Source organism: Pecten maximus, chromosome 2, assembly GCF_902652985.1.
Source record: "Pecten maximus chromosome 2, xPecMax1.1, whole genome shotgun sequence".
Lineage (NCBI taxonomy): Eukaryota > Metazoa > Mollusca > Bivalvia > Pectinida > Pectinidae > Pecten > Pecten maximus.
This window is the reverse complement of record NC_047016.1, coordinates 7,902,654-7,930,113: the sequence shown is the minus strand read 5'-3', so window position 1 is coordinate 7,930,113 and position 27,460 is coordinate 7,902,654. Positions and strand designations below refer to the sequence as shown.

The following is a 27,460-nucleotide window of genomic DNA, read 5'->3' as shown; positions in this document are numbered from 1 at the left end:
TCAGTGGTGAGTTCTCATGTGATATTTACTTAGTCAATAGTGGGCGTCAAGATCCTTCTGGGATCTCTTGTAATATTTACATTACGTCAATAGTGGGTGCCAAGATCCGTCTGGGGTCTCTTGTGATATTTACATTACGTCAATAGTGGGTGCCAAGATCCGTCTGGGGTCTCTTGTGATATTTACATTACGTCAATAGTGGGTGCCGAGATCCGTCTGGGATCTCTTGTGATATTTACATTACGTCAATAGACGGTGCCAAGATCCGTCTGAGATCTTTTGTGATATTTTACTTAGTCAATGGGTGGGCGCCAAAATCCGTCTGGGAACACTTGTGATATTTATATTACGTTATTCTGTTAATGCCCCCCCCCCCCCCCCTAACGTAAAGTGCTGGTTGTGATGATAATAATAATAACATTGTAGTGGTGTGAACATACGTGTAATCTACATGTAAACAAACCTAAAGTATGCTTGTTACATTATCTATAAGTTTACATTTTAAGAGTTGATATATCCATCATTCTGAACCTATCTTGCTCTATTTACCAAGCAAATGTCATTTTAATTCATTGAATTTGAGTTTTTAAATTCAAATATTTTCTGATTTAAAATTAGTAAAAAAAAACCCACGAAATCACCAAGACCGTTACAAAGAGGATTTGTTTTAAGTATGCTGTATGATAGTTCATGTATGGTGATACTATATCTACATGTATGGTGATACTATATCTACATGTATGGTGATACTATATCTACATGTATGGTGATACTATATCTACATGTATGGTGATACTATATCTACATGTATGGTGATACTATATCTACATGTTTGAAGAATGGCCTGATTTACTTGATTGGCTTCGGAAGTAAACTATTGTCAAACTGATTTGTCAGAGACGCCACACGGATAACCACTTTTAGCGGAAGTAAGCATAGATATGTCAATTACAAAACCAATATTAGATACAGTTTAGTAAAGGTTCATTCTAAAGTGATAGAAAGGTATGTACGTAACTTATAAACGAACGTCAGAAAGGTAACTTATAAACAAACGCCTTTGTTGGATTCTGGTATGTACATGCACATTAAAGTCCTTCGCGGTGTATACATTATTAAGTTTTTAGATATTTTTTTTTACATAATTTTACATATATGTATATTAACATGTTATGTCAATTTCCTATCATAATAAAAACATATTCGAACTTATATTATTATGGTGTTCTATATACAATATTGGTATTTGTTCCAACAGCTATCTCATGATTAACTTATTTCTGTTCAACAGTTTCAATATGACAATTATGTTTTACAGTCATACACTATAAGGTAGAAGTCTTTATTGATATTAATTAATTACTTAAAATATTATTATCATTTCAACAGAAAATACATTTATTTTGACCTATAGCCATCGTGCTTTGTCCGTCGCCGAGTGTTGTGCGATGTGCGTAAACTTTTCACAATTCAATCTTCTCAAGTTCTTCCAGTGGGATTCAGATATTCTTGACCAAGTGTTTTTATTTTTCGGATAGGTCTGAAATCGAATGTGACCGTCATTTAAAGCCACATACTTCCAAACAACATAAAATTCTAGTTGCTCACATGTATTAATGGTAATCCAAGATGCTCATTCACGCTCTCCTCACATTAAAATGACCACTGGTCTAGACGCTTGACCGGGGGAGTCCTTGAGACATCAGTATATAAAAATAACTCGCTGCATTTATATTTATCGCGACATTTGTCACGGCGCCGAGAATGAGGCTATAACAACGTGCACTGCACATAAACTACACACATGGCCGTTGTTTACATATCGAGCATACGTGAACTTTGCCTAATAATGCTTTCATTTAAACATTCGCGTAATACCCAGGCAACTGAACAAAATAATCATAGTTTACATTTAAATACTTTAAAATGTAGCAAATTGACAATGTACAAAATCTAACCAGCAATCCAATAGACGTCCGGCAAAATCGGAATTCGAGTCTATTCCCTTTTCTTCTCTCGCTACGTTCCGACGAATCATTTCCTTTCCTAAGGAAATACTCGGGTTTTGCCGATTCCACTCACTTTTGCGGTTTTTTGTTTCTTGTTTTTTTTGGCAGAATCTGTCGGCGTTTTCACAGGTCCACGCTTTCGGAGTTTTGCCATTTTGTATGGACTATAAAACCCGCCGTTGCATTGTGGGACTAATTTTCAGAGAAACTTTGTCCGGCAGCCACAGTTATTATTTTTGGGAATTCCCCGTATACTTTAAAAAACTTACGGGTATAATATTGGTCCTTGTGTGTTGATTATGACGTTACAACGAAGATTACTGGCGTGACATCTTGTTGTTATCAATATGACCGTCTTCCCGTCATAGTTTTCATTAAAAGGGAAATAAAAAGGGGCACAAACAACGGGGGAAAAATCGACAAAATGTTTTGTGCAACCATTGGATGCCGTTTCCGGGTATTGACAGTTAATTTCTAGACAATAGATTATAATTTTCCAAAACTGTGGAAGGTCTGGATGCAGGATACGGGAACATTGCTATAGAAAAGGTGTGAAGGACATGGATATTCTACCCCCCGGATGACAAAATGTTGTAAAACCCTGTTTGTTTGTGAAATGGTTAGAATGTCCATAACCTTCATACCTACGCATGAAAAGAGTCTTATAATGGATACCTCTAGTTGTGTAAATACAGGTAACGATCTATAACCTTAGTGTAAACGAGCGTCGATCGTGTTGTATACACTCGACTCTGTTATTTCAGTATGATAACGCTATCAACACGGGATGAGTTCTGCACTATCGCAGGATACGTACACAAATGACTGCACTACATACACTTACATATACATCCCACAAACATTGACAACACAATCGTGATCTGATCGTTTCCAGTAGCCAACTTATTTTGATATCTTGCAGTGATAGCACAAATTTACTTGATATGATTAAAATCAGTGACCTGCTTCGATGAATAGTGTGTTAAATCTTTACCCAAAATTATGTTCCTAATTCAAGTTTTAGTAGAACGTTTGGATTGTGATGATGTTCAGGCTATTCGAATTGATTAACGTACAAGGAGTAGGAGTATTTTCAGACAATACATATTCCTATGCATTATGTATGATGTTTATTTCAGTTGGTTGATCATACATATTTTATATCATTTGTTACAGTTGGAAAAATCACATCGTCTCTTACTTATAGCGCTTACTAAGATATGTAATATTTCTGATTTCATTCACATTAATCAAGTACGCGCATTCATCAGCGATCGCACGCGGTCTCAACGGATACACTTGAAAAGTTAAAACGCATGTAACTATTGTAATCGAAAGTTTCATAGCGTTAACACTCCGGTTATATCTTAACGATACACAAGATAATAATTGAATTTGTTAATATTCATTTTAATGTAATTGTAACTAAACTGTGAAGATTACACGTCTAGGCAAAGCTGCCGATGGTGACGATACCGCGTGTGAGTTTAAAACTACACCTATGATATCCGTCCTCTTCACACGATACCTCGAAAGCATATCTCATATCATACTCAATCAGAAAACCGTGTCCACCTGGAATGCCACTCATGAGTGGCGAATTAAGGTGGAGTATTACCAGCTCGCACACCGATTCCCTGATCAGATCCGAGGAAAGGTTAATGCTATGCATTATTGATAAGACCTGATCTTTTGTCATATTGTCCATAAAGGCAGTGATATGTTTTTTTTCGGTGCCAATGTTAACATCAATCGAAACGTCAAAACCATATTGCACGAAGTCGTCCGAGTTGAGTATCCGCATGACATCTTCTCTGTTGTGAATGGTGTTATCTTGGAATGACATCGACAATTTACTGTCAAATTTAGCCAGTTCTCTGCGGTTTACTGAAGCAATAAAAACACGTAGTTAATACGACCGTTTCACTACATTTTTACCAAAGAAATAACCAACTCGATAAAAAAATTATCATCACTGCTTATATCATCACTGTGATTATATTACTTTTTTTTTTTTTTATCAATCAGAACAGCGCTTTTATCAACCTTCTTGAAATTGATAGATAACATGCTCATTTGACAAAGTCAGGAAAGCTAAACTTTCCAGGTGAGAGCAGAAAACGTTGAAATTACGTAGAGAGGGCCATTGAAAATGGCATCGTCATGTTAACATTATAAGGATGTGGCATTACAGATTATGCTACTGATCGCGTTTTCGACGCATACATATTTTTTCTCTTTTATTTGCGATTTTAAAAATGAATTAAGCAGAAAATTGAGTGGTTTCCCGTTGTATATAACATATATATGACGAATATGACAGAATATCATACAAACGAAAAATGTTATTTCAACGGGAAACCATTCTATTTTCTTTTTATTGCATTTCATATGCTTATATTTACATTCCTAATGTGGTTTGCTGATATGAACATACCAAGTGAAAACAACAAACATATGACCATGAATACACTATGAAAACCGTATGAAAACATTGTCTCTCGTGCTGATTTTCCACACATAACATCAGAAAAATATCAATACGCTTGAAAAATAGTCCTCGTTTCATTTCCGTAAATTATGTTTTCTTTGTAATCTATTTACATAAATTAAATCTAATTTAACACAACTTTGTGTATTCGATGTTGAATAACAAGCAAAAAATAAATAAACTACTGCAAACTGCGGAGCGGAAGGACACGGTAAAAGATGGTGCATAGGCGGGATCTCCCGGCTGTTCTAATAATTTGGCGTTTCGTCGTATACATGATAATTTTTTCTTTTTAATAAAATTTCTCGTTTTCTCGATAAATTAAAAAAAAAAAAGGTTATGTAAATATATGAATTGAATAGATTGAATAGACGGCGCCATTATGAAAGGATTGATCAACGCAATTTAAGGATATTCTGCTGTTATCGAAGAATCTGTGCTTGAAAAGCTAACGTCAAGTGAGTATTTAGTAAAAACACTAGCCGAATTTTTCAGAAATACATCAAAATAACCTATTTATTTATCTTCGCTTCGATTGGAAAGATCGGCAAGTTTCACTGAGGTGAATACAAAGATTCGCTCTGGTGAGTCAAAAACGAAAAACATATTTTTCACTGCAAAATCTTACATTTTCACTGCTCATCGCTGCAGTGAAAATATAAGTTTTATTAGTTTGATGAATTTCTGTATTTCATTGGCAAAAATGCAATTAAACCGTATATTTCTCTCGCATGATAGAATATACAGATATTTGTTCACTCGTGATTCGAAGTCGCAAAAAAACATCAATATTCGTTCATAGTCGTGAAATATATGCTATATTCAACAGTAAACCATTCAATACCCTCTCTATATATTACTTCAACATTGACATGGGAAGTACACAAGGGATGATATATATTTTGTTTGGCATAAATCTATAAAGCTGTTTTCGATGTACATAAAAGGTAAAATGCACAACCAGTAATGCTTTATTCAGTGAAATGTGGACAGACTGAATGTTCCTGAGGGTAATATACCTATATTGCAATATCATATCGGTATACTACATACACTAAGCAATTTGAACGTGTAAATTACTCTGAACAATATTATTGCTAATCTATAATGAAATTTTATGAAGATTTACATGGATAACACTTACCTCTCCCAACTAGATTTACACGGATCACACTTACCTCTCCCAACTAGATTTACACGGATCACACTTACCTCACCCAAATAGATTTACATGGACAACACTTACCTCTCCCAAAGAAATTTTACATGTATAACACTTGCCTCTCCCAAAGAAATTTTACATGTATAACACTTACCTCTCCCAAAGAAATTTTACATGTATAACACTTACCTCTCCCAAAGAAATTTTACATGTGTAACACTTACCTCTCCCTAATAGATTTACACGAATCACACTAACCTCTCCCTAATAAATTTACATGGATCACACTTACCTCTCCCTAATATATTTACACGAATAACACTAATCTCTCACAAAAAGATTTACATGTATAACACTTACCTCTCCCTCTGATTTCAAGTTCAATGGGATAATGATCACTGACTTCTTTCATCTGTAAATATGGAAGAATTCGAGCAGATAAAATAGACGAAGACTTAAGTTTCTCCATCTTATTAAAGTAAGATATTCATTATCCACTACGTATGACCTTACGGAGTTTACGGAGTGGATAATGAACATATGATAATACTCAGATTGTAAGTTTCTTCCTGGACAACATGAAAGGCTTGTAAAAACTTTAATTTAAAAGATCCAAAAACGTATTCCCAATCTTGAATCTAGAATACCAACCTTTATATCAATACTCGGAACTGACTCCATTTATAAAATAATAATAAAAAAGATAAATAAATGAAAAAATAATCGAATATCAGCTGTTTTAATTCAAAAGTAATTACGTGTAATCCAGAAAGCCTCTTATCGCATGTTCAAGATTTACATCTTAGGAAGAAGGCGTCTGGTGATTTTGTATTCGAATAACGCCGTTCTGCTGTATATGATGGCGAGTTTGTACCAAATATTTTAGTTTTGGTTTCGACTTCACAAAATTAAAGTGTTCAAGTTTATCTAGTACAAAGTAGCTGTGACTAGATATAACGGAACATCATTTGTCACATACTTCACATGGTTATCCGGAGGTTGATAGGGAAAATATAAATCGATCTTGTACAGGGGGTTAAAGACAGCCGTCATCAATTTTGATGCACATTCCATGGAGCATTGAAGATGGCGCAGTGAAAAACTTTCATTAAAACTTTTATTTGGTTGCAAGTATGTGAGAAAATAATCAAACATGGGTCTGTTCCGCGAACAAGGATATCTCAACCCTCATGTAAGAGTTCGGCTGGCCAGCACTCGGCAAGCCTCGTGCTGACTGGCCAAACTCTTACACTCGGGTTGAGATACCACTGTCCAAGGAACAGACCCATGTTAGATTCTATTAATCTCCGTTTCCATTTGTATTCCTCTTACTAAGTTTTATTTTTGATAATGAGATAGTATCATTTGGCTAGAAACCTAATGGGGCGAATGTCTCAAATAACGTTCCTTCATTAACATCCAATGTTCAACTTTAATGTTTTTTTTAAATGACCCTAACATGCCAAGATGAAGAAATGTCAAATAAGCGTAATCGATTATGTAAATCGACTCCAAAATTCACAGGGGCCTGCGCTTTAAGCAGATTCTTCTGAATAATTAAATAATGTAAAATGTCATGATGTATAAGCTATAACATGGCATTATCATGGCTGACAGGTCTTGAATGAATCTGCGCTCAGACAAAACCTTGTCTCGCTGCCATTTGTAACATTTTAACCGTTAAACATCTACAATATTAGGGGTTGTTTGGAATATTTAACAAATTAATTGCTCAAGTTGTAAAATTTAGCATTGAGAAAAAAATTCGTTTGGTCTACTAAGAAGGTTATATTTGTCACCAACTTCGAAAATGACTTGATCGATGCAAGGCCAATGGACCTCTTGCTTTTCAATATGAAATTAATTGTTTTTGTTTAATGGTTGATCACTATAACGTTTGATTAATATAGAGCGCATATTCTACCTGTTTTTCCGATAAATTGTATTCTTCCTCAAACTTGAATTCACGTGCACTTCCTGGAACTATTGCAGCCTTCAATTGATCACCAGAAGCCACAAATCTGACAACGATACAAATAAGACAAATTTAGTAATGCGGATATTAATTATCATTTACTTATACTGCTCTAAATCAGGTACTTAATGAATCATATACAAATATTCTGTGAAACGTAGTGAATATTTTGTTTTGATATGTTCAGATACTGATTTGGAAATTTAAAACGATATTGTTGCAATGGCGTTTATAAAGGCTGTGTGCTGATGTTTTCGTTTTTACATCATAGACTTAAGTTATGTCACTGCCAATACAAAGATAATTAAGAGTATACGACTTACCTATATGACAGGTAACGTGAGTGCGGTTGTATTGTTTCGTTCTAATTTTTATCACTAACCTGCGCAGATTATTGGTATATTTAGAGATGTGGAAGCATTTATCATTATCAACCATCGCCGCTGTCATTTTATTCTTCATATGACGTTATTCTTATAAAAGGTTTCAATTGTTGTCTGCGTTCGACGATGCAAGGTTCAGAAGAGCACGTAAAGTCGGTCTGAATGGTTGTATTACTACTGTTGCCCTACATAATTCATGCTGTTAACACTATATTTTGTCTACATTTCGTGTTGTCGCCAGCCAGATCATAATGCCTCAGCATCAAATGAATAAATAACTGAGCCGCCTTTGGTCTGTATATCCGTGAATTTTCAAGATAGGCCAAATAGTGTCAGAAAGCTATGTTCTGGGCGGGGATACCGATGGCAGCGTATTCTCAAGAGTTTGTGTCATTTAATATAATGATAATACAATGTAATGGTATCAAATATAAATGACGTCATTAGTTAATTGTGACGTAATAATAATAAAGGTCACAAATGCAAGCTCACCTATGTATAAGATTTATTTATCATGAGTATTAAACATAGGAAGCGTGTCCCTATTTTAATAACCTGTCACTTACCTGTCGTAAGCACAGTCTGAACCGGAAGTCGTAGTATCGACATCATCGCCAATAAGCCAGCTATATCGCTTGTCCTTTCGGAGAGAAATGATCTTCATTTCCTTAGTTGTCACATAACTGCAGCCGGCGTTTAGGTCTCCGGCGATTAGGATATTCTGTAATCATGAAGTAATATTCGATAACCTTATCATGTGTTACATTGATGTTCCACTAAATATACAAAGACTTAATATTCGTTGCGTAATAAGGACGCGGAAGTGAATGCCTATAGTTCGTCGTTTTTCTCTTTAATCTCGTTTAGTAATTAATGATATCACATTTTAAAAAGTTGGCTTAAGTGATATCATTTAGACGCTAAGTGATATCACTTAGTCATGAAAGGGTTATTACTTAAATACAATTTTAACTTAAAGGTTTTGTTTAATTGATATCACATATTCGAACTTCTAAGTGATATCACTAAATGGGGAAATGGAAAAAAACGGCGCCACATAAATGTAACCCTGAACCTCTCACCTTTAAACCATTCCAGTGATCACTTGTATTCTTAGATACATCGACGAGTTTATCAATCTCCTCAACGGCCTCGGTGGGCTTAGTGTGGATGGCAATTATTGCCATCTCGTCTAATTCTGAAATATACGACATTATAGAATGACGTGCGATGAAAAAGAACCCCGAACATCACATTAGTAACGACTTGGTTGTTATCGATGTAATGTTTTAAAGTACACATTGACAGAAGAGTGCCATAACGTAACTGTTGTAAAATATACGTGAAGTAATGGCGAAATATATCAAACTGTCATTTTGGGATTTAATTGCTCAACAATATACAAATAGCATGCCTATTCGTTCATGTAATAACACATCTATTCAGAAATGAAGACATTATTGTCATGTTTTTGACCTTCCATGTATGAAAGCATTTATTGATAGTTTCATTGTCAATGATATTTTATGATATCAAGTGTTTTAGTCATACCATCGGCTGTTTTCAGGTGAACCTTAACAGAAAACGGCGGTCTCTCAAAATAATCGTAGTCTGGGTCGGGGTACTGGTATGTGTCGTCTAGACGGACAGTATCTTTCCTGGGATAAACGTATGTAAAATATTTACTCACGTATACAGTAGTTGAAATTATTATAACCAAGTCTTATATAAAATCTAAATTGTGAAAAATTGTTTGTATATCTGTATTAACAAGTATTTGTCACATCCTCATCTCTACTAATGAATATGTACTACGCTATTTAACACTATTATATTATACAGAGTATAGCCTTCCAAAACACCTATTCCATAGACACATATTGGGGCAGTGTCAGTGTAGCCTACCTGTAAATCACTGCGTACTCCTCCTTGATGTGGCTTGTCCCCAGACGTTGACTCAAGTCGCTAGCATATTCATCAGTGTTACTAAAAATAAGATAGGTAGATTTATTACATTTTTACCAGTGAAATATCAAAAATTATTCATTCTATAAAAGTGATATTTTTCACTAGTGAAGAATATCATATTTTTCACTAGTGAAAAATATCACTTTTGCTGATTTGACCAATCAAATTAATGATTAGAAAATACCAAAATAATTGACCAATCAGAAAGCCCGACATATATGTCAGCACCTGGACTTTTTTGTTTACAAATTATCGCTGTAGTCCTAGTTAGCATACGGGGTAGGGTTTTCGTTGATAAAAAATGTAATAAACAGAATATCTAACAGTGTCTTCACTAAAACCAAATATATTTCACTCGTGTGGCTAATATTTTGATATTTTTCACTCGTGCTGCGCACTCGTGAAAAATATCAAAATATTAGCCCAACTCGTGAAATATATTTGGTATTACTGAAGACACTGTTAGATATCCTCTATTTATCAATTTCAATGTTGTACACGCAGGAAAACAATGGGACATTTATCATGTCGATTCTAACTTCATAGTCAAGATTAATCGCAGACAATTATACCATTGCAAACAATGATATAAGAATTACTAAAATCATATATGTTCACCACAAATATTGCAACAGTGATTTTCCCTAAATATCCTACACTGCCGACAGTGTAAACACTGCTCTTCACAAGTATAGATTAGCACCTATGATATAGAAATAAAGCATACATCTAGTTAACACAAACAAAAGACAACCACGGTATAGACATACAGCATAGATCTAATTAACACCAACTAATGACACCCACGGTATAGACATACAGCATATATCTAATTAACACCAACTAATGACACCCATGGTATAGAAATACAGTATAGATCTAATTAACACCAACTGATGATACCCACGGTATAGAAATACAGTATATATCTAATTAACACCAACTAACTACACCCATGGTATAGAAATACAGCATAGATCTAATTAACACCAACTAGCGACACTCATGGTATAGAAATAAAGTATAGATCTAATTAACACCAACTAATGACACCCATGGTATAGAAATACAGCATATATCTAATTAACACCAACTAGCGACACTCATGGTATAGAAATAAAGTATAGATCTAATTAACACCAACTAATTAAAACCCATGGTATAGAAATGCAGCATAGATCGCTTATAAGACAGACAGTTACATGCAAAATATAGAGGCGAGAGAATATAATTTATTTGCCTTTCAATTAATTAATTAATGATGTATCCACTTTAAATATAAAATATCAAATTGGAAGCTCAAACCATTGAGGGATGGTACATGAAAATACAACAGTCTATTCTTGTTTTAATCTATCATAATTACTCTTTGTCGGATACGCTGCATCTTTAAATGACTCAATAATAGGCCAGCACTTTGCAGGGACGATTCGAGTTGATATCTGATTTATTGAATAATTCACAATATGTTACCACGTACGTAAATATCAGGGTTAGTTTAGTAATTCTGAGAGAAAAACAAAAAATGGGATATATTCACATTTACGGAAGAAATCAGTATCATATATATTGTTAGAGAATATTTACTTTTGTTCTGTTCTGCCAAAGACGCCTTTCCCACTTATCTGATACCAATTGTTCTGCCAAAGACGACTTTCCCACTTATCTGATACCAATTGTTCTGCCAAAGACGACTTTCCCACTTATCTGATACCAATTGAATATCAGACACTACTTACCCATTTACTTCATTCATCAGCAGTTTGAATGCCGAACCGTCTTTATCTCGTATTTCTTGTAAGATACTGATATCGTATCGTCTGATAATCTGCACAGATAAAAGTCATATATAGTATTTAGTCTCATTAGAAATAATTCTTGATAAGATATTTCTGGATAGATGTGTGTACAATATTCATTTCTGAATTGACATTATAATTGATAGGATATTTCTGGATACATGTGTGTACAATATTTATTTCTGAATTGAACACTACTTTTAACTCTCCAACACTGGTGATTCTATATAGTTACACCAACAATATTCAAAGACAAAGTGGTTGATTTTTGTTACTTTGTGAATACACATATTGGTTACCATAGCCATATCTACATTACTTAGATTTTTAAAGGAATTCACGTTAGTCAAAGAGTTTCTGGAAGGAGAGCGTCCATGATATAAAGCTTGGTTTATAGACCTAATCACCTGAAATGACGATATAGACAGAGATTATAGTCTATCGTGGACTCTTCAGTGTTACGATAATGTCAAAAGAATGAAGATATAATCGAGGAATTCACCAAATCGTCAAAAAGCTTTATTACTCATAGTTGATAACAGAAGGGTAACTGGAATGATAACATCAATTATACATCCTTCAGAATGAGGACTTTAATGCAAATAGTATAAGTAACTTTCACCGAGTGTAATTCAAGAAAAATCCTATACGAGTGCATTGATATATATAATCGGACACATTTCAATAGTGTCGATAAAACAGAAGTTGAAGTTCCACTAAATGTAAGCAAACAACCACATAGAACGTTTACTAGACAGAACTAGTGCCAACAGGGAAAAGGGAATTGTTACTGTTTCCGCTTAGGTGTATCAACAAATTCACTTAGACTGTAACCACTTTTACAAATTGGGATATGTAGCTTGTCAAGCGGTACCTTACATGATAAATTCAGTAATAAATCATAAGTATTTGTTTATTTTGATATATTCGTAGTCGTTCATACAGAGTACCAAGGTTTATAATAATCCTTTCACATATTTTGACACGGATATTCACTTTTTTTTGCGTGAGTTATTGGAAATATACTACAGTTACGGGGGTTTAACTCGAGACCCACGTACTGGTAGAATATTATCCAGTGACCACGTTTTGCGGGTAACCTGGTTACGTGTGTCTCTTTTCTCTTCCCCTTGTCTTGAGTTTGTCCTGTATGATATTTCTAGGCGTAGTTTACTACTTGTTCCAACCCACCGACTTCATATAAAATCTAGTGGAGGTAACCTATCTGTCACGCAACATAAATGGGCGTCAATTTCTCCATTCTGTTGTAACCATGCATTATATATTGTCATAAGTGTCATAAATACCTCTGTGCAAAAATCATGTTTAACTATTGTTAGGGAAACGCAAAAATATTTGTTTAATTATATTTACATTTCAAAAATCTAACTACTTCACTAAATCTATAGAAGATCTAGTTAATACTCAATATTAAATATTTCATTATTCTAAACAAAATCCCTCATTCAATGTATAGATGTTCATTAATTCGTAAATTGTGTTGTGAAACCGAACAGTGTGACTACTGTATCCAACTCTTCATTGAGTACAAAGGCCTTGTTCGGGATATAATCTCCTTTACATGTCAGTATTCTATATTTGTGTCGAATAGCATAACAGGAACTCCCAACCCAACGTCATATTGAGGTTAAAGGTTAACTTACTTACTGACAGTAGGTCAATAGATATTGTCAGACATACATGTGGTAACGAATCCATGTATCATCAATTTGATTACTGACACACTATTCAGGGTAACATTGCAGTAAAAGTCAAATTTTGGATAATTATCAATTTTCGAATCCTTACGCCGAAGGTCACATTGAAGTAATATATAAAGTTTGAATAGGATGTCATGGCCATCGCCGCCGGAATGTTGAGCACTGGCTTTACAAAGGTTCCCTCCACAATAATTAGTTTTCTGATCTGTTTTGTTTATTTCCTAGTAGTGAGTTCTTCCAATTTCCTGTACACATATATTTTGATCTGTATTTAGTATGTGAAATGCAAATCACTGATGCAATGATACATCAATACAGTTCACTGTAGTTATTTAAAGGTAAATTGCTTCGTAGCGGTTGTACAACCCCTTAACAGGATTAGGTGGTACACTCTGTGACATTCTAATCACATAAGTCAGTGTTGAAATGTCATTACCTGCTATTTTATACCTGAATCAAGTTTGGACAGAGCAGACGATAAAGTCAATACATACTACGCATTGAGGTACATTGTGTTAGGAATATATAAATGTTATATGGTTTGAAATTTTGATAAACTCGTGCAGTCTGAAATGACAAATAAAGACATATAAACGAGTATCTTTGAAGCCCAGGAATGAAATATATTGGATGGCAAACAAGAAAACAGACACATACCTTTGCGAGAATTTCAACAACGTCTGTATTTTCCGCTCTCGCATCTCCAAACATCCTCAGGTTGAAAGCTGATATTCTCAAGTTTTCTTCTAACATCTTAGACAAACATGTACCAAATTGGATGGTAAGAAAGGCGAGAATCCCGAAGAGAAATTTGCCAGTGATGAAGCCTGCCATGTTGTATTGGCGATGTGTTCAGTAACGGGCGTAACACCTCACTACCTAAGTGTACTAGGTGTCAGTAGGTGGATCTCTTTCTAACTACCTCTGTACTCCAATTTGAATACATTAATAGCAATCACAGCGTCGGCGACCATTCTGTTTCCTATTTTTGTGTGGATATTAAGATGTTTGCCTTCTTTGTAATAGAAAGATTTGAAGAGTAAAAAGGTATACTAGTATAAGGTGTTACGCAGGTACAGTTGATAAATGCACTGTGTAACACATCTAAAATGAATGTATAGCGTCAACATGTGTTAAAATAAATGTACAATGTTAACTTGTGTAAAGATGAATATACAATGTTAACTTGTGTAAGGATGAATTAATGTACAGTGTTAACTTGTGTAAAGATGAATGTACAGTGTTAACTTGTGTAAAGATGAATTAATGTACAGTGTTAACTTGTGTAAAGACGAATGTACAGTGTTAACCTATCTAAAGATGAAAGTACATTGTTAACTTGTGTAAAGATGAATGTACAGTGTTAACTTGTGTAAAGATTAATGTACAGTGTTAACTTGTGCAAAGACGAATGTACAGTGTTAACTTGTTTAAAGACGAATGTACAGTGGTAACTTGTGTAAAGATTAATGTACAGTGTTAACTTGTGTAAAGATGAATGTATAGTGTTAACTTGTGCAAAGACGAATGTACAGTGTTAACTTGTGTAAAGACGAATGTACAGTGTTAACTTGTGTAAAGATTAATGTACAGTGTTAACATGTGCAAAGACGAATGTACAGTGTTAACTTGTGTAAAGATTAATGTACAGTGTTAACATGTGTAAAGATGAATATACAGTGTTAACATGTGTAAAGATGAATGTTCAGTGTTAGCATGTGTAAAGATGAATTAATGTACAGTGTTAACATATTCAGAGATGAAAACATGTATACTGTTAACCTGTATTTAGGTCGCATCAGTATGTTTTTCCGGAACATAGTCGCACTTTCAAAAAATTATGATGACGCCCTGTACCATATAGTTCTTATATCCTTCCTGGACTTTTCTCTTTCCACATGCATGGATGGGTTTTTTTAACCAGGGTCGACATTGATATGATCTACCCTGAAATAAACTCATTCCCCTTTATCAGAGTGACACGTCTGACTTAACTTTACAAACAGATGATATCTTCAAACGCTTCGAGGTCATTTAGCGTGAATACATTTCACGTGTGGGTCACCTTTACAATTCTGTATACGGCGTTCGAAAATATTGTCATTTTATAATAGGTATAGAACTTTCCATGTAGGTATTTAGGTAAGTCTCGCTTCAACAACAGTATATTTAGACAAAGACCTATACACCCATCGCTTAAGTAGTTAAACTATATAAAACTCGAGTATGGAAGACAACAGAAAAAAGCTGTTTTCCTTAGAAATACGTTTGTTTACACAGTTAGAAAAAAAATAAAACTAATTTGCGTTTTGAAGTGCAGCATTATTCCCTAGCTGTATAATAGCTAACCGATATATCCTGTTATACACACACTGTATATATTTTTCACCTTTTAGAATACATTTAAGTAATTTGTCAAGTTTACAAGCATGTACCATTAGATATTTATGCCATTTATCCTATGAAAGTGTAAGCATTATTCATAGTGATTTTGAATCTTGTAAATTATACTTAAAATGTATAACCATTTGGATCATTGTACCCTTAACAATATATACTGGCTTGAGATACTGTCGTAGTATTCTGTCTTAATCATGTACGGAGCATATGAAGAGAGTAACTTATACATATGTTTGTCGATGTTCCCCGACATTGATTGCATAAGTAATACATGAGTGGCTAGCCAAGACCACAAATGTAACTACCGTCAAAAATAGATTTCATACAAAGTATGAAGAAGCTAAAGTACGTTTCATTGTATATTTGAAATCCTATATGGATGATCTCCAGTAATGAACAAGAACAATACAGGCCCTCGTTAAATATAGTAACAGTGAGCTTGACCCAAAAAAGCTGCAACTCGAACTTGATCTGTAGCTACTCATACTGAAGTTACATGCCAACTTATCAAAACTTAGTATAAGAGGAAAATTCTCAGAAAAGTCTATGTATCCCCATATTTGATCTTGTGTTTAACAAGATGAAACTAGAAAATGTCTGTAAGAGAAAAATGCCCCCGCTGCCACGTGACACCCCGAAACACAGTTTGGTGAGAGTCGCAATCTATAAGATTAGCTACTTACATTGCATTGGGACGGGACGGGACTGGACGGACATGGGTAAAAGTATTCCTCCCCTAAACCATTTCTTCGCGGGGGTATAGAAATGTCGGAATATTTTCTCAAAGGAGGTGGGATTGCTTAAAGATTAAACCTCGTGCAAATGAAGTGAACTGCGATGCAGTTAATGTACCATTTGCATGAGGTTCTATTCCCTCTATCAGTCCATGCGTTATATTGGTATTGATATCGTAAATATGGTATTCTCAAGATAGAATACTTTGTTAACATAAAATTGATGGCAGTTTTTATAATAGAAACTTAACCATCATTCAATAACCACAACACAAAAGTTTTACTCAAAAACTACTAAAACCGAAATCCTTTGACTCAGAGCAACAAACAGTACACGCGATGCAACCGAATAGCCGTGGTGTTCAGAGCTTAAGAAAAAGTGTTACAATGTGGATTTTACCACCGACTGGTGGTATTCGTATACCCGGACCTTCCAACTTGTTTCTTCCATCGTCACAGTTTATGAGTCACAGGGAAGCTTTACGAGAGTGCCCACAAGCTAGCTATAATATATTGCCGATACCAGACTGTTTTGTGTTTGTCTAACAGTGTTTCGACTATGGCTTCGTTTTTGTGACCAGTCATACGAAATCCAGAATCGTTTTCGATACTGATCATGAGCTAGGGCCTAGAGGTCATGAGCTCGGTACTACCAGGAGTGTCAGTGTTCTGTCAGATCGTGTTTCCTAAACTCTCTGTAATACTAGCTGTTCCATTTGTGTTTATAAACGTGTATAACAAGGTTACATAATATCCAAAATGAAAGTGCATTCAAGTCTGAGGCGGTGAAAAACTAGATAGCCGATGTAAACAATGAAAAAGTGATTCGGCTATTAGAACAGAAACACACCACCAGAAATCTTCTTTGGGAAATGAACTGAACTGAGTTGACTAGTTTCACTTAGGTGGAGTGAAGTGAAGTTATTGATATTACGAAGTGAATTCGTATTAATTATTTTGAATGATATTGTATAAAAGAATGTAAATATAGTTATCATTTTTTTGCGGAACTCAGTTGATATATGATGATATATGATAGTATTACATTATGAAATTGATGAAGGTCTTTGAGCTAAGCTTGATAATTTAAAGAAAGGATGGTACTGAGTCGGATTTAACTTTAAGTATGAAATAAAACTAACAAGAAATATCTTAAAAAAAAGATAAACGGCATAGTTTTAATGCTGGTGGTTATAATGTAAAACTGCTGGTGAAATAAATTAACGAACTAAAGCGTTTTAGCACGAATAACAAAATTATATAAGTTTGAATCATTTTTGTTGATATTAAGACTGCATTTGAATCAGGAATGTGATTTTAACAATGTGTCATTTAAAAAGATAATATATTTATTCTGCTTGCATTCAATCTTATCTTTGTTTCGTTTTTAACCGCACATCTGCATTTTGCATTTACTGTATACAATCTTATCTTTGTTTCGTTTTTAACTGCTTATCTGCATTTTGCATTTACCGCTACATTGACCAATCACATAATTCATCTTGACCAGTAACGCCACCTGTCGCGTCATATCCGGGGCCAAAAGAAAATTAAACGGCTATGCCGAAAAATGTAGTTTTCAGAAAGGGAGGAATATTACATAACAATTTAAAATGTTTTACAAAGGAAGCTAAGTTGAATAAATTGATTGATTTCCATACGTTCGTGTCATGTTAAGTCACAATAATACATTCAATTACAACAAACGCATTAAAATAACTATACAATGATGAAAAACTATGATCGCACTGTCTGACCCAATTAGATTCATTTTATTTTATTCTACAGTAGATTAACATGAATTGTATCAGATATATTTTTTTTAAAGTTAAATAACAATGTCACTTTGTAGTTGTTAACGAAACAATACATATGGTACAAATAAAGCTAAGATTAAAAACAATAACACCGGTTGGATGACATATGACCTTTGACCTCGGCGTAATGGTAGATAAAACAACAATGGTAATTGATATCATTCAATGCGAGGGTAAGACACGGCAATGATCAGTGGATATTCGGTTGATCAGTGTAAATATAATTTAACTGTGTGCCAGTATTATAATCGTAAGTATTTGTTTAGTGTGGTGTTTTAATATATTGTTTGTTTGGCAAACATTGACAATATTTGTTTATACTAATTCAAATAAGTGTTATACTAATTCAAATAAGTTGTTTTGAATGAGTGGCAATACTAGTTTCCTATACACGGATATCACTGATTCTGTACAGTTCCTTTATAAACGGTTTGGTTATAACACAGCCACAGGGAGACGAGAGTTTCAATGACTGAATGTCTTCTATTCGCATAACTGAATACATGTTCCATGTATAGAAACGCAATAGGTTAATTTACGGCTATAACTTTTTCAATATTTGAATTGAATGCATAATGCGGTCCTACCCACGACCTATATCAATTGTCTGAAGCATAGTTAACTTAATACCTGGCCAGAGAATATCTGGATACATTGCCATTAAAGGAACACATATCATTTAGGAAACTATACGTTAAGCTGACATTTTATTAAATAACATTTGGACCAACTGCTTTAGAAAACAAACTGATCACCATTGACATAACCGAGCTAAGGAGAGGGTATTCTCATCAGTGTATTAACATTTCTAGCGCGAATAATGAATGATTTACCGTTTGTTAATACAAGGCTTTGCTTTTATTGAAGGGTCATGGTGTACGGTTCCGGTCGCTTGCGGAAGCCCCTTTCCTTTGGAATGTGTTCAGTATTGAGCGCAGTATTTGGTTTATTTATTTATACAGTTCTAGCATATTCCGAATATATAAAACCTATATCGGTAAGTATTATCATTTAATGTTTTATGCTATATACTGTCCATTTTTTTTCTGGAATATCCAATATTTCTGATAGAAACAGATGCTGTCATTGAAATGAAAAGTGTATTAAACTGGACAAGGCTGTGTAACATATGTAAATACTAGAAAAGCAGTAGTGTGAGGGACGCGGTAGTAAAATAGTTAAATTAATTATGAACCTATTGGACGACAACAACGACACCACTGACACTGGTGAGACATATACAGACAGAAAAGGGTTAAAGCGATAATTGAATTATATCAAAAATCACGAGGGGGAAAAGTTGATGTACATTGTTAGATTGGCCACCTGTCTATAGAATAACAAAATTATGAATTAAATTGAGGTTTATAATTTTGGTCTAGAGAATATCTCTGATTCTAAGTTTCAAACTAGGGGGAGATAATCTAGTATTAGAATTTAGTGGTGCAATTATAACGAATGACTGCAGGTGGCCAGTCTAGTACCATGTATGTATTCTCCATTTGATCTAAACACAGGATAAAACACGACACATGTACAGTCTCTACAAAGGAGAAGGAAATAAAGAAATTCCGTCTGTCTTGTTGTCCATTACTTTACAATGTTGCATATATACACTTGCACAATATGCCTATTTCTAATATAATTTATGAATATCGATTCGTCTCCAATTAATGATAAACGTTCAACAGAATATGTCCTTCTGTTAGTATTATATGGATTAAAACCTAGCATACCACCTACAGAAACAGGTACATGTACAACACGTACAGAACCAGGTATAACACCTACAGTAACAGGTATAAAGCGTACAGAACCAGGTATAACACCTACAGTAACAGGTATAAAGCGTACAGAACCAGGTAAAACACCTACAGAAACGGGTATAACACAAACAGAAACATGCATAACACCTACAGAAACAGGTATAACACATACAGAAACAGGAATAACACCTACGGAAACATGTATACCACCTACAGAAACAGGCATAACACACACAGAAACAGGCATAACACCTATAGAAACGGGTATAACACATACAGGAACAGACAAAACACCTACAGAAACAGGTATAATACCTACAGAAACAGGTATAACACCTACAGAAACAGGCATAACACCTACAGAAACAGGCATAACACCTACGGAAACAGGCATAACACCTACAGAAACAGGTATAACACCTACAGAAATAGGTATGACACCTACAGAAACAGGCATAACCCCTACAGAAAGGTATAATACCTACAGAAACAGCATAACACCTACAGAAACAGGTATAACACCTACAGTAACAAGTATAATACCTACAGAAACAGGCATAACCCCTACAGAAAGGTATAATACCTACAGAAACAGACATAACACCTACAGAAAGGTATAATACCTACAGAAACAGCATAACACCTACAGAAATAGGTATAACACATACAGGAACAGACAAAACACCTACAGAAACAGGTATAATACCTACAGAAACAGGCAAAACACCTACAGAAACAGGTATAACACACACAAAAACAGGCATAACACCTACAGAAACAGGTATAACACCTACAGAAACAGGCATAACACCTACAGAAACAGGTATAACACCTACGGAAACAGGCATAACACCTACAGAAACAGGTATAACCCCTACAGAAACAGCATAACCCCTATAAAAAGAGGCATCCACACACATAGACGTGTAATAAGGAATTAAACACTAACACCTAAAGAAGCATACATTCCTTCACACACATGAACATGTAATAAGGAAGCATGTAGTAAGATATTTCCATATTGATATGGCTGTGTTACATATTTACCGAGATATGCATATCAATGTTAAAGTTACCTAGAAATGGTTTCGGTATGACAATGAAATAATAATGAAATAAAATAAAAATATTTATATTTCAATTCCAGATGTACAGTTACGTCCCGTCACAAGATTCTACATTACTTTCCGTGTTTTCTGCTGTTATTGACATTGAAGATGAACACAAAGTTACATTAAATGTCTGGGATGGGACAAGGGACATGGACTACAAATGTTGTATTTTGATTTCTAATGCAAAATTAGTTCAAGTTTTAGCGAAACCACTAGATTCTGCATACGAGGAAAACGTTATATCTGCTCGACAGTATCGATGTTCCTTTTCCTCACTAAAAGGTCATGTGATCTCCGTTGCTATGATACCGGCTTCTAAAACATGTACGATGAGTGAACAGTTTACAAACGTAATGTTTCCTTCAAGGCCAAAAATAGTCAACAGTTTTGTTATCTATTCTGTGTTAACACAAGAAGTACGTCCTATTCAGCTGATCGAATGGCTAGAATACTATAAATCTACAGGAGTAGACAAAATCTACCTGGTTCTCCAGCTTCCGTATGCACAGCTGATGACAGTGTTATCATACTATTCACGAAATGATTTCCTAGAGATAAAGGAACTACCTTTCCCACTACCTGGTAGATCACAAGGTATGTTAAACTGATTAAACAAATTACTTATATCGTCAAGGATACCCGAGTAAAGCGCCCCATCACTTCTCCACTACATATACACCTTCGTGAGGTATATTTTAGTTGCTGTTTTTTGTGTGTGTTCTTCTCATTATTCATACAAATACAAATATTGGTTAATAGTTTGGGAGTTAGAAAAATTGAAATAGTTCCCAGTTATGTTGTAAATATGCATTAAGACAACCAGGAACATGAGATAACTTTTATTTTATTCACCCAGCAAATGAGTGGAATGCCGCGGTTGGGGAACCCTGAGGCCTCTAAGGCAATCTGTGTCCTCACACGGGACGGCTAACTGTTTTTGTGAAAAATAAAAACGATTTTTTTTGGTATAGTGAGAAGCAACACCAAGTTAGAACAATTCAAAACGAGTTAGAAAGCTCGTTATCTTTACAACATACAATACTGGGACAATCTACCTAGAAGGATAAGTTGAATTTGCTATCATTGTTTTTATCTTTTTACAAATTATTTGTAGATTATATTATCAATCCAGATACAAGTATACGACGCAAATGAAATTATTTTTTCTTTTTAAAAAATGAAAATAAAAGAAGAGATTGATTTGATATCGTAATAAAGGTAATGAGTTATGTGAATGTTACAGATACCGTCGATCGCAGTTTTACGACAACAATGGACGACCTTATCCAACGTCAGCTTGATCAGGACAAACTCGTAGGAACATTCCATTGTAGGGAATATCTTCGTGGTTATGGATATGCGGCCAATATCGACGTAAATGAATTCATCTTAACAGAAAAATGGAGAGTGCTATTTTACTTTCTCGAGGTAAAATAACTATCCAAGAAAAAAAAATCTGTATCGATTGTTGGTTTCACAAACTTCCGGTTATAGATAATTGATGCTATAGATAATTGATGCTAAGAAAGTATTTTCATCACAAGGTAACCCGTTGCCTTTACTTTTGCAATTCTTTCCCGGAATATCTTTCTATTAGATATTATATTGGGAAGGAAATACGGAATATACATTGTAGTATAACCGTTGCCCATACGTTATTTTCTAGTCAATTAAAGCTCTTATTTGTATTTAGATATGGTACTTTCACAGGATGTTTTAGAACAAAATTTTTAATGATAAATTTTGACACAGAATAGCACACTGATATTTTTTTCAGCACGAGATAATCGTAAGAAAATATAGCGGTATCTACCATAATACCCTTCTATCATATGTTTAACAAAGATCACATTCTTATCAGTAAATGTAACATTATTTACAAATCGTTTCTTGTAGGAAACATTTGAAAAGACATATCCCGACGCCGCAGCCGTGAAACTGCGATATGTACAAGATTCACATTATAAGTCAAATTTCAAAGGAAAAAATGATACAGAACGCATTAAGTACAAGATCATCTATATCCCTGGACATGTGGAACCCACGAGAAGCGACCTGGTCATACCACACACAAATTACCATGTGTAAGCATACGATATATATAACATTAACCAATTCTTAACAGTTCATTCAATTCCATGACCTTAAACGTTGATAGGCAATGACTGTTTTAAGTTTAAAGATATGAATTTTCTCACCTAAGATATCATAGGCCATACTAAAGGGATGCACTGCTCCAAGAACATGAGTACACCTTATACATCAATCTTATCAACCCTGTAATTGCTTACTTAACGAAATTTGCTTCCTCCACTCCAGAAAATTATTGTGCAATATATTCATGAGTGTACCAATGTCTTCCAGAAAAACTCAATTTCCATTTAAATCTACGCCTGAGATATTTTCAGACGATTATTCTGATAATCGAAAAAAAAAATGTTCATTAGACTTCAATTACCAATATCCAATTCAAGCAGCCATAATGCATTATGTAGCCTTGGCTTTCCTGAGTTTTTCATTTACATTGAAGGAATTAGTATAACATATTGCGGAAGGCGTAGACTCCCCCCCCCCCCCCCCCCCCCCCATCACCGATGTTCAGAAAAGGGATTTATGTAATGTAATCGCTTATTTTAAGAGCTCTTACCCTGACAGTAAATGCTGCAATGTTTTTAACACCTGATTTGTATGAACTAATTTTACTCCGACAGTGGATATATATATACTGAACTATGATGAGTGAAGCCCTTTCAATATTAAGTAGAAAAGGTAAACTATACATGTAATCATTTTGATGCAGAAAAAAAAAATCAAATGACATTGTTTTAAACCATTACTTATTGCTGTACTATTTCTTTCCAGGTACACGTTACCTGAATATAATGGAGCTGTGTATCACGTAAGCCAATGCTCGGCAATGTGGATAATTTGTATCAGAAACCGTTCGCCATCAACCATGAAATTGTACCGTTCAAGGACAGAATTAGAACGAAAATGTTTTGCTGTGGCAACTAAACTGTATCTTAGTGCATACAATTTCAAACCACGTTATTAAAAAGGTCACTCACACGATTAACTTGTAAATAAATTATTGAAGCCATAAGAACCGAATAGTGTGTGACTATGCTCCCATTCAGGTACAACATCTTCATTCCACAAAAAAATGTCGTTTCTTATTGACACTACTAAAATTTGAATAAACTACATAAGTCGACGTCTCTGTAAATTTTGATTATACTGGAGTTTTTAAAATATGACATAAAAGGGAAATTACGCTTGAATCATATGAGTTGGTAGCAGAAAGCAAAGGTCCGTGGACTTAACTTAGCTGTACGTGGCCGTGTTAAAAATTAAACAAGACGATTCGGCGAATAACAGTCTCGCGCCAAATGCGGAATTATATGACCAAGGAAACTGGTTGTATATAATCATTCAGTAATTGAATTTGGTCAATGCAAATTAATTCAGGAATATCACTGAGTAGGAGATAGCAGTTGTTCAATACAAGTGGACCCATGCCCCAAGTAAGATGACAGCATATCCAAAGTAAAACTTTGTGAGAAGAAATGTAGGAGATCAGGCACGAGCAAAATGTCTTTGTAGGCAAAAAGTCAAAAGAAACAAAATCAAATCAGTCAATTTATGTTAGAAGGCAACATCCTGTAATTGTTTTCAAAAAGCATCATGCGAATACCATCGTGTAAACAATATTGTAATTCAAAGTCCTCGATTTTTCTTTGCCTTTCAGTTTATCAAAATAACCTGTTTCTGTGCGTTAGAAAAAGTTAAACCCCGTGACCTTGAATATAGGGCAATGTGATTTATTTTCACAAATTTAGTTGGATTCCAAAGAACCTACTAATAATAAAAACAGGGTCATTTGAGTTTTTCTAAAACAAAGATTCTTGGGACATTTTCGGGGGTCATCCAAGGAACCTACTAGTCGTATATCCTGATTATGTCTTAAATGAATCAGTAGTTGTCCAAGTCATTTTAACAAATTGAGGTAATGATTTTTTACAAACTTTGGTAGGGCTCTATCCCAGTAACCTAGCGGCCAAATATGAGGATATGCCTTATGGAGAAGATGTAGCTTAAAGGAAAATGTTGACGACGGATTGATGACAGACGGACGACGGATGCCGCACAAAGGCATCAGCTAACTTTGCCCTTCGGGCCAGATGAACTAAAAAGGGTAATCTAGAAGGATAAGACTCTTTCACGAACGACAGCTAATCGAGATAACGTTAGGCATCGAACAACATCAAGATTCCATTTTTTTCCAGGTGAGATCACTATGGTGACCTTCAAATCATCCCAAAGATTACACAACAACAATAACCACAGAAAAATAACCGGCTTTTCATAGTATGCTTTCATCGGCTAGAACTTAGATATGTCGGCAATAAAATTCCCAGTGGTTAGAAATAAATAATCAAGAATATGTTTCAAATATGTTTCACTTTATTATATTTACGATAAAAACAGCACAATAAATAACTGATTATGCCTGCACGTAGTGGTTCACTCCATAGATAATGGCTATTGTATACACAATATTTCAGCAGCTCACATACAAGTCTATGGTTTTTACTACGACACTGCCTTATCCACAAAATATTATCATCAGGTTCAGGATATTGCTCTCCTTATTAGAAACATAATAAAAGGTAGACAACTCCTTCCTCGTTTACGTTTCAATGTCACATAATGTAGATATTGATCATGTCATACAGATGTCGGACAAATGTATTCGCAGATTTATATAGTTTAAACACAGGAATCGGTCGAATACTCTTGTCCTGGTTCTGTAGTACAGATTTTGACCCAAACAGATCCCGGGTTCTGGCTCTGTGACTTCTATGTGTTCCTGTTTTCACAATTTTCAACAGAAAGATATTTTAACAATGCCAAAACAACCCGTTTGTGACCCGAAAGTTTTATACAGTAATTGTAAGACTTAGCTTTATGATCCGAAAGTTTTATACAGTAATTGTAATACTTAGCTAAGTATTACAAGTTAAAATCCACGCTGTATAAAATATGTACTCATTCAATAATTGAGTTTCTGCTGTAAAATTATATTCAAATGTGAGGTTTTACAAAGTATTCATTAAACCTCATTCATCTAAGTGTCGAGTTAAACACATGGCTCTTGAAATGTGAGTCTTCTACCATATTTTTTGTTCACAGTAGGGGACAATAATCTTGATAAACAGAATCAGCAGCACAGACAGTTTTGAAAACAATGATATTATCGCATATATGAACACAGCAACATAAACCTTACGTGACTAATAAATCATAACATAAATAATAAAGCAAAAATGTATAAACACTCGATTTTGTAATGTTTTCAAAAATTGGCACAAAACATAAAGCACTTACATCGGTAAATAACATACTGTTCCGTATTTGAGTACTAGAAGCATACAATATGAGAGCACGGTTGTTTAAGATCTCATTCAATACTCGTCCATGGATATCAACATTATTACTCAGTATTGCATACAATATACCGAAAACGAAAACAGGATTTCATAACGTATATTGCTGTGTTTTTAGCACATGACCTGTCTTAAGCCTCATTTTTCAGTCTGATAATGTTGTATTTCAAGTATATCATGTATTACAATAAGACATATTTCTACTGTAATGACTCATTGTCTTATAGTCCGTGCATCAATCACTATTCGGAAAGTTCTGCTTTGCGTGTTGACATGACAGGTTTGGCCGTCACATGATCAAATACCGAGTGTAAACAATGTATAAATGGAACTTTTTAATTGTGTGTCGAACGAAAGCCTGTGTATACTTTATTGTGTAAAATACGAATTTTTGGGTGAATTTTTTTTAGAGGCCAAATATTATAAACAAATTGGAAACTAGAAGTCGTTATGGCAAATACTATAAATCACGGATGCTACATCAACCTCTGTCTAAATACAAATTAAAATGTCACGAAAAAAAACCACGTTTTATCATACCACACAAGCGACATCATTGAAAAAGCAAATGACTAAACAATTCAAACAAAACATAGTGATAAATATAAAATGAGACTCACTTTAAGAATCCGAGGGGGTGTTATATACTATAAAAAAGATTCATACGTGAAAAACA

General features: G+C 34.5%; 2 protein-coding genes across 2 annotated transcripts; one reads left to right on the top strand and one right to left on the bottom strand.

Annotated features, from left to right (window-relative positions):
- Positions 1-363: 363 nt before the first annotated feature.
- LOC117315706 (deoxyribonuclease-1-like) lies at positions 364-15,552 on the bottom strand. The gene is made up of 9 exons (XM_033870057.1): positions 14,166-15,552; positions 11,728-11,816; positions 9,926-10,006; positions 9,572-9,678; positions 9,103-9,218; positions 8,587-8,741; positions 7,587-7,683; positions 6,023-6,074; positions 364-3,896 (listed from the first exon to the last, which is right to left on the bottom strand). The coding sequence occupies exons 1-9, from the start codon at positions 14,340-14,342 to the stop codon at positions 3,457-3,459; spliced, it is 1,314 nt and encodes a 437-aa protein (XP_033725948.1). The 5' UTR covers positions 14,343-15,552; the 3' UTR covers positions 364-3,456.
- Positions 15,553-19,147: 3,595 nt separating this feature from the next.
- LOC117315691 lies at positions 19,148-24,486 on the top strand. The gene is made up of 5 exons (XM_033870008.1): positions 19,148-19,456; positions 21,373-21,931; positions 22,581-22,765; positions 23,234-23,421; positions 24,200-24,486. Exons 1-5 carry the CDS (start codon positions 19,331-19,333, stop codon positions 24,390-24,392), a joined length of 1,251 nt encoding a protein of 416 aa, XP_033725899.1. The 5' UTR covers positions 19,148-19,330; the 3' UTR covers positions 24,393-24,486.
- Positions 24,487-27,460: the final 2,974 nt, after the last annotated feature.

Coding starts and splice junctions, on each gene's coding strand:
- LOC117315706 (XM_033870057.1), bottom strand. CDS start 14,342: ATGGCAGGCTTCATCACTGGCAAATTTCTCTTCGGGATTCTCGCCTTT. Junction 10,007..11,727: donor CTGATGAATGAAGTAAATGG/GTAAGTAGTGTC, acceptor TCTTATTTTTAG/TAACACTGATGAATATGCTA. Junction 8,742..9,102: donor ATCACTGGAATGGTTTAAAG/GTGAGAGGTTCA, acceptor TCATGATTACAG/AATATCCTAATCGCCGGAGA.
- LOC117315691 (XM_033870008.1), top strand. CDS start 19,331: ATGGTGTACGGTTCCGGTCGCTTGCGGAAGCCCCTTTCCTTTGGAATG. Junction 21,932..22,580: donor ACTACCTGGTAGATCACAAG/GTATGTTAAACT, acceptor TGAATGTTACAG/ATACCGTCGATCGCAGTTTT. Junction 23,422..24,199: donor CCACACACAAATTACCATGT/GTAAGCATACGA, acceptor ATTTCTTTCCAG/GTACACGTTACCTGAATATA.